General features: G+C 41.7%; 1 protein-coding gene across 2 annotated transcripts in view; it reads right to left on the bottom strand.

Moving 5' to 3' along the window:
- fibcd1b (fibrinogen C domain containing 1b) overlaps positions 1 to 12,702 on the bottom strand; it is a 143,352-nt gene that overhangs the window by 40,798 nt on the left and 89,852 nt on the right. For both annotated transcript variants that reach the window (XM_077011210.1, XM_077011209.1), the window contains one exon: positions 6,928 to 7,407. In XM_077011210.1, the coding sequence (XP_076867325.1) occupies positions 6,928 to 7,407 (480 nt within the window). The remainder of the gene's footprint in view (positions 1 to 6,927; positions 7,408 to 12,702) is intronic.

Below are 12,702 nucleotides of genomic sequence, written 5' to 3' on the forward strand. Positions count from 1 at the left end.
ACACACACACACACACACACACACACACACACACACACACACACACACAGCTTTACTAAAATAATATCAACAAACCAGTACAATCTCAAGCCCCCCAAAGAACACCTTTACTGTGAGCGCTTTCAGCACCACAGACAGCACTTATTAGCACCATGGACAGCAAAACATTGCAATGGTCCATTTCACTGCAATGATCCAAAATCAGCACCCTGAACAGCGACACTGGCTTAAGGTCGATATAATCAGGATCACAATACGAAACACTTTATTTCACCAAGTATGGTGCACATAAATACATTTAAGTAAGAATTTATCAAACTAGAACTGGATCATGAGGACCTGTGGCAGGTTAGATTTAGCTTTAGCTCCCTTAAAAAGAACATATGTTGCTGTGGTCTTGACGCTGTGTTTTCTTTTGTTTCCTGTAAGTTGACGCATGACCTTTAGTTATGAGGCTAACTATGTGGTGTCTGCAAACTTCAAGATGTTCACAGATTGCTCCTCAGAGACGCAGTCATTAACGTGTACATAAGAAAGGTGAACAGACACAGCTTGGTCCGCTTGGTCCGCTCAACTGAGAGTTGAGATATCTGATGAGTGCTAGTAGCACCTGCTGTCAAGAAAGTCACCACCCACTGACAGGTGGGATCTGGAATGGGCAGCTGGGATGGCTTGATCTTAAGGAGTTTTGGCACAATGGTTTTAAAAACTGTGCTGAAGTCTACAAACAGAACTCAAGCAGACATCCACAAACTCTCCGGATGCTGTAGGACTGAATGTGGGGCAAGGTTGACTGCATCCTCGACAACTGTTTGCACTGTATGCAAACTTCAGAGTCATCCAGTAAAGGCTCTGTAATATCTTTTAGATGAGCTAGGACCAGGTGTTCAAAAGACTTCCGTAACTGCAGCGGTCATGGCAACCGGCCTGTAGTCGTTCAGTCCAGTAATTTTCTCCTTTTTTGGGGAATGGAATGATAGCGGAAGTCTTTCAAGCATAAGAGAACAGAACAGACTTCCAAATATTGCTTGAAGATATCTGTGAAAACGGTGCTAACTAGTTCACAGCAATGACCTAAGGTTGGTGGTGAGATTAAATGTGCACCTGGAGGTTTTGAATATTGATGAGCCTGTTAACATCCTGCCCATTGATGGAGAATTGAGCAGTAGATGGAGATGAGAGAGGCAGTGTGTGGGTGGAGAGCAGGGTGTGGTTATTTCCTCTTTTAAACCGCCGTAGAACTCGTTCAGATCATTAATAAGTCACGAAGAAAGGGAACTTTTCTCACTTTGTAGTCTGTAATCTAGAGCCCTTTCTAAGATGAAGTCGGGTCATTAGCAGCAGTGTGGCTAGGTATATCTGTCAAGGTATTTTCTGTTTCCTGCTTTAATCCCTTTCTCTAACGTTCTTTAAGAGGTCTGTGTTTGGCCTCTTAAAGAAAATGGTGTCCCCGCTCCTGAGTGCTGTCACCCTTTACCTGTTTGAGCTCAGCTGGTAAACACAGTGTGTCTGCTGTATTTCACCCGAGCTTTCGTTTTGTGCTGTCCTCGTGGGAGATGATGAATGACATCACTATATCTGTGTATTCATCTACCGTGCTTGTCGCCTCTTTGAGAACAATCTGTAGACTCAGCTTTGGAGCTTTCCAACATCTGCCTTGTCCACCTTTTCACTGCTCTGAGAACAGTTTTCATGGCTTTGAGTTTTTTTGCCCATGTACTGAAATTTATATACTGATATATACATCGGAATGAGGTCTTGAAATCTATAAACTGATACTCAGAATCTCATGCAAAAGGGGCATCTTCAACCTTCAACACGTATATGCTGACACCAAAGGGCTCTGCTCAAGCTTAGACATATGACGAGATGACAGTGGGTCACACACACACACACACACACACACACACACACACACACACACACACACACACACACACATACATGTACACGCACACACACACTTGACCTAAGTAAACCTCTCTGGCCTATTTTAGAGGTAAATTGTGTGTGTTTGAGTTTGTGTGTGAGCTGTGTATGTATCTTAGTCGATATAATAAATGAGCTGCCTCTCCTGGTCTCAAATTGGAGTTAAACTTAGTGATTTTAAAAGGACATTTACGTCTCTGCAGTGAGAAACTAGGATGAACGTGTTCTTCCCACACACACACACACACATACACACACACACACAAACACACACACACACACACACACACACACACACACACACACACACACACACACACACACACAGAGTTGATGGACAGTTCATTAGGGATCACAATACAGCCTTCCTGTATATCTGTTCACACACACACACACGTATGTGTCTGTATCTGTATGTAAATGACTGTGCCTTATATTGCAGCGCTCATACATAACCTGCCTGTACTCACTTAGAATTGCTACAATTCTGAACCATTTACATGTGAAAATGTGTGAAAAGTGTGTATATGAGTGAGTATGTAAGTGTGCATATAGGACCTTACTACTTTTGCCAGTTGTCTGTCTATCATCCTCAGTCATTCGGATGGGAGCCTGTACTGTTTCATCAGATGCACATGAAGTGAAGCCATCCTCACAGGACAAAGGCGGGGGGCGGGGCCATTACTCCCTGTCATACACCGTGTAATGTGCCATGCTGAATCATGTTCTCTCTCCTGTGGCAGCCAATAGCTCAAGAAGTCATAAAGAATGTGGGCATATAAAACATGTGGAATGTCAGTGCCTTTTTAACACACACACACACACACACACACACACACACACACACACACACACACACACACACACACACACACACACACATTCACACACACACAATCTAATAACATGGTAACAAGAGCTGGTGTCACCCACTGGTGGAGAGAGCTGCCCTCAGGGTTTGTATAGGTTTCGCGTATTTCTCCGGGACGGCCAGAATAACCCATTGATTGACAGCACAGAATTACTTTCCTTAATACAAGGCCATAAACGAGCCACTGGTGTCACAAGAGCCAAAATGGGGTTACAAACTGTAGCCCAACGCTTGCGATCATAGGGAGAATTTATTCCCCCGTCTCTCTGCATGGTGGGCAAAGCCTTTTACACTGGAGGGGAGTACAAAGGTAAACACAGGAAAATTATACATGAGGCGATCGTAGCTGAACGAATATTCAGTATGAGGAGCAGAAGACCTGAGAGACAGTGGTGGAGGGCTTCATAACGAAGGACGGGAGGCGTCCTCATGTTCTACACTTCAGCTCAAAGAGCTCCGTTCAAAGAAACTCTCCAGGAGACACTGCTCAGTGAAACGTAAAAATAACGTTGATATTACAAAGTGAAAATGAAAGTTCCTACAAGCCAAAGTGAGGCACAATAACTGAAGAGTTTGAAGAACAAAAGAAGATTTAAAAAGTAGAATGTTAAATTCAAACTGTTGCCACGTAAAGCCAGTCAAGGATCAGAGCGCATTATCTGAGACACTCATTAATAATAGACATATATGTAAAAAAAAAATGGAACTAATATAGGATCTCTGTTTTTTTGTCCTCTGTAACATCCTCTTTCTCTCCTCTTTGTAATCTCAAGCCTGTCCACCTACCCACACGCACACACGCACACACACACACACACAAACACACACACACACACACATACAGATGTACTGACCACAGACGAGCACACATGGTCAGGTCACCACCTCTGCCAAAAAGTTATCAGAAAATGAGGGATTACCTTCCATTCGTTGTGGGGAGTGTGGAGGTTTTCATAGATGCTTCTCAAATACAGGTGTTTTGTGGTGATAAATAACTCTCTCTCACCCTCCCCAGAGTGTCTGTGTATCTGTGTGTGTGTGTGTGTATTTGCGTGTGAACGGTTTTAGCGTGTCAGAGCTTGTCGGTAACTCGTAAAAGAGGAAGAGGGTGTTAATCCCGAACCTTAAGTCTAATTCAGATTACATTTAGGCTTTAAGTCCTTGGTAATTCACTTAACATGAGGTAACAGACAGCACCTGCAAATCCGGTGATTAGAGTTCTCAACTTTAGCGAAAAGGAGACAGGCAGTAGTTTGCACATATTGTACATAAACCCTTATATCACCATTTGCAGCTCTCAAAGGCTATTGTGAGCTATGTCAAAACAAATATTACACATGTGTAGGACCAATGGGAAAGTTGAGACCATAACAGCAAATAAAACAGTCCAAGAAATTATACACACGGTCTGATGCTTAAGTCTTAAGCATCAATCCGTGTGTATAATTGCCCGGACAGTGTTACTATGTTACTACGTTTTTTTGTAAATGCAAAATTGTTTAACCACACAATAAAATCATCCACGTGGCCATCTCAACTGCTGTGCGGAATTAACGTTTAGTCTTCTTTTGTGTCAAGGGTTTTTGCGTGCAAATGTAATTGCAAAAGTACCACTTTAATTACTTTGATGACAGATGGTGACAGATGGTAAGAAGTCTCTCCTGACTTGCTACCATTTCATCTTATACTAATTAAAATGACCTACTATGGTAGATAACCTGGAGTACCCAGTTCACACATTGATAATTTATGACCTACACGCATATTAGCCAACTCAGAGATTATCTTTTTTTTTACGCATATGCTCGTCAATGGGGCTGTTCATTGGAAAAACATAAAGGTCACCATTGAAGATTCTTCATCAGTAGAGAAAATGGCAAATGTTGAGTTAGACTAACTGAACGTGTACATTGGATTTTTTATCCCTATTACACTGACGAACGGATTGTAGGGAGAAAATATCACCATATTAGGTTTGATGCTCAAGATGTAAATACCATATCTGTTATTTTTTCCATACATCTAAAATTTATCAGTGAAGGGTGTTTAATGCTGTTTGTGAGTAGTCAGTAATTATTTCATTAGCATTAAAAATCAACAAACTAATGGTAAATAACGATTGTTGTTTGCAGTTCAGACGGACTAAGATAAAAGGTACAGCAGCTATGCATAATTTACGGTGGCCCTGAAAGTCCATTGCACTGCAAAGGAAAAACGTGATGCAAATACGGAAAGCAAATTCATCAAAATGACGACGTGTGTGCTACATTTCAGAAATGTGCTGCAAATTCAGAAAAGCTGCAAATTCAGAAATGCTGAAAATCCAGCCGCAACACAACGGATGTGGCCCATAACACAACGGAAGTGTTTCTGGACAAATTATTTGACACAGGGACACTGTAGGTTTTAGCCATGAAAAATGGGCTTTCAGGGCCACCATAGTTTGCACCCTCTAGTATTGGCAAGGAAATGACGTCATATACAACTGCCTAAACGTCCAATGCTGTGAAGCGAACTCATATTGGTTCACTTTTCCAGAATCACCACTAAAATACACAGCTAGCAAAAGTTTGCAAGCATCTCCCTAAACACGTTAGCTAAGGAATGCTTGCTAGCTCAGTTCGACAGAGCAAACAATAAATTAGCTAGCTACATAAGAAGCTGTTAATTACTGAAAGCTTAACTGTTAACTGTAGCGCAAACATAGGTTTCACATGCATTGCTAAGTAGCTAATTGGTACCGGAGCTAATTGGAACTATAATTCCAGAGCTATTTAGAACTATATTGAAAAACTACCACAAAATAGACAATCTACAACTTGACTAGGTAGCTAACCAGGAATCTAGCAAGTTACTCAGCAACATCTAGTTTTTCCACCAAAGATTTCTCACATTGATTTTAGAGAAGAAATTTAGACTTATTTTGCTATGCGTGTGTCTTGTGTTAACGACGGCTGTGCTGCTACTTTGACTGGGCGACACACACACACTACAAGCACTATAACATGAATATTAATTTGGGAGCCACACCTACAGGTAATCATGTGACACGATAGAAAATGGTCTGGGTGAGCCCCTTGGGTGCCAGATGGCAAAATCGCTGTTTGACCATGCCGAGGAGGGACTAAATTAGCCAGCAGGGACACAGGTAGGGTTGACACCTGTCCTGGTTTTCCCGGGACTGTCCCGGTTTCCACGTCGCTTGCTCGGTTTTCCAGGGCTGTCCCGGTTTGTCCCGGTTTTCCTTCTTTTTAATATTTGATCCCGGCAAAAAAAATAAAATAATTTAAATGTCCTGGTTTTCACTAGATTAGTTCAAACGACTATTTAGACTGTTTCTCCACACTTAAAATCCATAACATTCTACGTTCGCCACCCCCGGTCAACAATTTACTTTCGCGGTTAAACCATGTTTCAGCTAATCTACTAGGATAACTTTTTTAAGTTTACAAAAGCATTTGAAGCATTGCAAACAGGTCATGGTGTATCCTTTGGTGACGTGGAAGACCATGTGGGGTCAAAACTATGTTTAGAACAGTCAACAACAAATTCATAAAGGAAAACTACTACTGACAGTATCTACTGGTAAAAAATCCACTGCTATAAAAGCCACTTACATGCTATAAAAGCCTTTCATTAGCAATAGAAGGCATAACTGTAACATCGCCGAGCCTTGATGGGTTTCAGCCTTGTTTTCTGTTTGCAGGGAGCATCGCTCTGGAATATGAGTGTGTGTGTGTGGGTGTGTGTGCGAGTGTGTGTGTCTGTGTGTGTGTGTGCAGGTATGTGTGCGTGTGTGTGTGTGTGTGCTTAGGAGTAGTAACACTTCAAACAAAGAAGACCCATATTTCACTGCATTGTCCAGCCATGTGGTGGTAGTAATTGTCTCTACCAGCAGCACAGACCCGGGGAGAAAGAGCTTTAATGAGCATCTCTTCCTTTTCATGCCACGACCACAAATCTCCATTTCTGAATCTGCCTGTCTATGACATGTTTAGGTCGTTGATTTAATTCTGCTTTATTTTGTTAATGTTCAGTTACTAGCAGAGTGAGCCATGTGTTGAAGGAGCCAGGCTGACACAGCACACGTTCAGTGTGTCAACACAGGTGACGGGGTGGGACGTTACCTGGATAAGTCTCCCTTGTTCAGACTGCAGGGTGTTGAGGTCCTGTCCCAGGTTGCTTTGCCCTCTCCGCAGAGACTCATAATCCATCTTCAGCTGGCCGGCGTGGGCAGACAGCTTAGCTACCTCCTCTGCTAGGTTGACCAATAGGGCACGGTCCTGGCCTTTGACCGACTTGAGGTCAGAGTCATGGTCCGTGAGAGAGTGCAGCAGCGATGTCTGCACGCCCTCCAGGCGCAGGAAGTTGCTGTTATAGTCGGGGCAGTTTGGGTCGATGAAGATGTTTATGCGTGAGCCATCGCCCCTCTCGACCGTCACCAGGGCATTGGCCTCATCCTGATTGGTGGTGACATGGGGTGGGCCGTCCGACATGGGCGGGGCCTGGTAGTGGTTCATGAAGAGGATGGTGCCGGTTACCGTGACGGCAAGGAGCACAGCCACGAAGAGCAGGATGGTGCAAAGGAGATAGCTGCAGCTCATCCTCTAAGAAGAGAGAGAGAGACAGACAGACAGACAGACAGAGAGGGAGAGAGAGAGAGAGAGAGAGAGAGAGAGAGAGAGAGAGAGAGAGAGAGAGAGAGAAAGTTAACGTGCATGCTAAAAAAGGGCGCAATAAAAAGGTGCACAAGGAATATTGGAGAAGAAGAGAGGTCCACAGAATGAAAGACAGGAAGAAAGGTGAAGGTAAATCAGACACAGAGGACAAGAGTGAGCGCCTTATGGACACGAGAAAAAACGTGAGACGGAGGAGACGGAGAGGCCAGGCAGCACGACCACCATAATCATCCGCTTAAGCATTCTCCATAGCGCAGAGTGAGTTTTAAAAGCCCCTGGAGGCAATTAGCCCAGCTTGGCCTGATGAGAAAAGGAAGCGGGATGAGAATGGTTGCAGGTGCATCAACCATCGATCCATCCCTCCTGCCCACCCTGTCACCCAGATGCTACCCAGCAGATGTGTCCTCTCATGACACGCGCGCTAACATCTGATCGCACAGACTCTAAAAGGAACAGGCGTTTCTCCCAAACCTGCTACGTACTGCATTCAGTTGTTCTTTTAAACCAATGTTTAGACTACCTGTTCTAGAGATAGAGGTTTATTTTTAACTAATGAGTAATACTCTAAAAATGGGTGCCAAGTAAAGCTGTCGTTTAGACAGCAGATAAAGGTCCTATGAGTAATTCATTAGAGTTGCACTCGTGACAGCTATTGGGTAGGAACATTGATCATAGAGGACTGAACAGAACCTTTTAGTTTGCAGCATGCAGTGAGACTTCAATTACATTTTGTCATATGCCTTAACATATCCATTATATTTTATAACATTATATTTTATAGACCATTATAACAATATAATGATATATTTATTTTTTATAAATACCTGGCCAAGTTTTTAAAATGGGAAATGTTATTTACTAAGGCATTAATACTATGAAATGTTAAATATAGTATATTTACATAATCATAACTTTGTGTGTTTTTGAAAGAGATAAGGTTGAATTATGTGATCACTCCATTACCTACTTCACATGGTTCATTTTAATGGTCTTCATCTTTGTTCATCGTCACCTCAGTTAATGGGCTGAAAATTAAAGCATTCTTGAATGGCTTCACCATTCAAACTGCTTTTGAATGTGTACATTGGTGTGTGCATGCATCAAAGATGTGTTTACTCTGATTCCACATATCCTGATATTATGGATGAGTGTGTACTTCACCCAGTTTATGCATCTATATACAGTATGTTCTATTTTCAATACTTCCTACTAATTAATATTCAAATGAGCTCATTTTGGCCTATTGGCCCATGGTAATGGATAGTTAATGGCCTGCAATTTGATTGGCTTTTATGACCAGCCCTGGGAAATGGAGAATTCTGGGAAGCACTTTCGTAAGAATTGTCTATGCAAAGATGGGAAACTCTCTCTGCCTCTAAGTGGAGTTTTATAGCATGATATATACATCATAAATGGCTAATACACATTGAACACTACATTGCAAATTGCAAATATGGTTGGCAACACTCGCTTTTTCCTGAAGTGCCTTATAGCACCATGGTCTTACTATCTATACTATCTATATTAGGCACATTTCAGAACAAAACCTTTTTAAAATACATAAGAGTAGCATATATACTTTTTTGTTTTTTATACGTTTTGTTCTTAAGAAATTGTCAGTAGTAAGCAATAACAGAACATTCAGAACTCCCTTTACCACTTTGCCAACAATAGATAGCTTCACAACATTCACAGTACAATTAGTCTGGAATACTGTGGTACTAAGAGTCCAAACACCACACATTACTAGATCTCTGAGGAGGACTTTTATTAATTGTGGTTTCGCACGTGTCACTTCAGCCTCGCCATGAAGGCTGTGAGTAGAACAAGAAGGACCCTGCCGCCCTGTGAGGAGAGTGAACGTTGGGTGTCAGAAGAGCTCCTTGTGAGACTCGCTGTTCTCCCCCAGTGTCTGGAGGACACGGTGGCAGCTGTTTCATTCATGCTGGCTTTCATCGCTCTGCAATGCCTGGACCAGATCTTCCTCTTCATCGAAGAGGAAGGGCGTGAAGAAGTGAGGATTGTCATCGGGGCTGAGAGAGCAGATGTGAAGAAGCTGAACCTGTTTTGTCCCTGCAGGAGTGTGTTTTGTCTTGGGCGTCCTCCATGTGCTAATATTGTCTCACTTCAGCCTAGACACACTGCTTGCAAAGCCAGTGTTATTCCATCCATCCCTAATGTACTTTATTTTGACTGAAAACTATAGGAATTTGGGTGCTGTAGTCACCGTTGTCCTTGTGTCTTTTCATCTTAAACAAGCCCCCCCCGACACACACACACACCCACACACACATGCATGCATACACTTAATTTACTACAGCACACATACAAATATGTTGTCAGAAGTTGTCAACACCATGCATTTATGTGTGTGTGTGTGTGTGTGCTCCCATGACCCATGTGGGATCTGTGGATACCTAGGCAGATGGGGGTGTGTCAGTGGTCATGAGAAACATTCTCCTGCATTAAATATTCATAAGCTCTGGACACTTCAGCTGCTATGAGATCCGATGTGAATCAGAAGAACCGTCTGCATATGGGGGATGCTAAGATGAAATACTGAAGGTGTGTGTGTGTGTGTGTGTGCATCTTTGTAGATTTGTGTAAGGAGGAGTGTATTGTAATATTGACCCATAAATGGAATTTATTTTTGACTTTTGACTTTTTATCTATTGTAAACGCATCCAGTAATGTATTAGCTTGGTAATCCAGCTCACCCAGTAATGGAAGATTAAAATGAACTCTGATAAGTTAAGACACTACAGAGACTGACATGCATTGCAGTTTTAGAGAGCCATGCTACTTAAACAGTTAAACAGACGAACTGAACATAGTAGGACACTGTGACTGATGTGAAACAGGACCACCGGACCAATACTTTAGGGGCAAATGCAGATTCCTCTGTTTGAACTCATTTGTGTCGGTATGACATATGAAATAAAATAAGAGATATGATATAAATATGATTTTCATGTTGAGTAAGCAGGTGCAACGTAGCTACTTTAAAAGCCAACCACGCATGAGCTCCGTCGAGTTGATGTACCACACAGCATAAAAGACTAGAGTAATAGTGTAATGTTAATGAGCTCTTCAGAAGGTATTCACATATAATACACAACATCATACTTTACCAGAAAAGAAATGAAAATATAAACTGTCCCATAAAAAAAATATATATAGCTAGACAGGCTATTGCTGCATCGGTACAGAAATATAAAGCATTTCTGTACCACTGTTACACTGACTTCTGAATTGGGTCCGTGTGTGAAATACCATTCTTCAATATAATCCATCGCCCTTTTCTACTATAATGGAGTAATTAGTAAGGATACTTCACAGGATCCAGATACTGTATTAAATCACAAAAAGCTAGTGCCCTATAAAAGATACGTCATATTATTTCAAGAATGTCATGACATCGAGCCCATTTCACTTCAAGTGAAAAGAGGAAATGACAGAGAGAGAGAGAGAGAGAGAGAGAGAGAGAGAGAGAGAGAGAGAGAGAGAGAGAGAGAGAGAGAGAGGAGAATCTTTTTGTTTGTCAAACAGGTTGATTTGTCTAGCAGGATATTTCAGTAACCCACAATAGTTTTCGTAAAACTTGCCTTTTCTTCAGAATACTGCTTTAGTTAGATCACTGTAAATGAAATTAGGCTTGGACTGCGAGTGCAAGAAGGAATGTGCATGGGTGTGACAGAGAGACACCTTTACATATCCCAACCAAATTAGTGAACATAATATGCACTAATCCTCTTCCCTATCATAAGGGGTTTTCAATAGCATTATTAGACCAGATGTAATCCTTCATTTAACATTCAGCAAGTGTGTGTATGTGATAGAGTGAAAGAGAGAGAGAGAGAGAGAGAGAGAGGGAGAGTGAGAGAGACAGAGAGAGAAAGGGAGAGTGAGAGAGAGCAATACAGAGTGGGTCTAAGCTTAAAGCCATTTGTAATTCAGTTATGCATGTGGCAACAACAGGTACGAGTTAGAGATTAAAGTTAAGAGAGCAGGTAAATGGATTTGCAACTCAAAGTTCAGTGTAACTGCTCTGCCTCATTGTAGGATCCATATCTATACTGTAAGTGGCTGTTGCATCAACATAAATGTATTTGTGTTGTATTTCTGTGTGTGCGTGTGTGTGTGTGTGCGCGCGTGTGTGTGTGTGTGTGAGTGTGTGTGTGCGTGTGTGTGTGTGCATGTGTATGTGTGTGTGTGCATGTGTGTGTGAGTGTGTGTGTGTGCGTGTGTGTGTGCGTGTGTGTGTGTGCGCGTGTGTGTGTGTGCGTGTGTGTGTGTGTGCGTGTGTGTGTGTGCGTGTGTGTGTGTGTGTGTGCATGTGTGTGTGCACTTGTACATGGTGAAAAATCAGGACAAATACAAGAATACACACCAACGACTTCAGGACGTGTTACAACTTCAGGACGTAAATTGACGTCCTAATTTTTCAAAGTTCTTTTTTTATTCTTATTATGTTCTATTACCTCTAAAATGGCTCCTGAGCAAAAAAAAAAATTGTCCTAAATTTTCACCAAAAACGGACAAAATCTGTGTAAGTGTATTGCACTTTTGCTCAAAGTGTGTACACGCCAACTAGAGGCCATCTGAGGAACTGCACAAATACTTTTTTTTTTTTTTTCCATAACCCAAAACTATGACTAGCCATTTGTGTGTTGGTATATTTATATATATACAGTCTTCCGAAAGTATTCATACCCCTGGCAAATTTTGACTTAAATTTACTTTTATTTAACCAGAATTTAAAAAATTGTTTGTAGAAGAAAAATTGGCTAAAAATTGTTTGTAGAAGAATTAATTCACTCATACCAGGGTAAGGTGACACCAGCTAGCACTAGCGATGTAACTAACTCACTATTATTTAACGTATAGCTAGTTCCATTAGTCATCCTACGGAGTGGTAAAACAGTCTTATTATGATATATATTATAATATTATGAATATTACTGACAGCTTTAGTTAACAATATCTAGCTAGGTTAGCAAGCCAAGTAACGTCAGCTATTGATTGTTTGGTTTACATCAGTATCAGTAAAGTTCATGACACACACCAAGTTATTAAGTGTTGTTTATTCAGTGTCCAACATAGTCGACAGCAAAGTGATGGTCAGAGCTAGATGCTAGCGGATCAGAGCTGGTTTCAGTGGAACAGTTGCAGTCCGCATTTGAAAGAGCAAGCTCTCGGCTGGGAGTACACGTTCGTCCAACC

Source organism: Brachyhypopomus gauderio, chromosome 7 (assembly GCF_052324685.1).
Source record: "Brachyhypopomus gauderio isolate BG-103 chromosome 7, BGAUD_0.2, whole genome shotgun sequence".
NCBI classification, from domain to species: domain Eukaryota; kingdom Metazoa; phylum Chordata; class Actinopteri; order Gymnotiformes; family Hypopomidae; genus Brachyhypopomus; species Brachyhypopomus gauderio.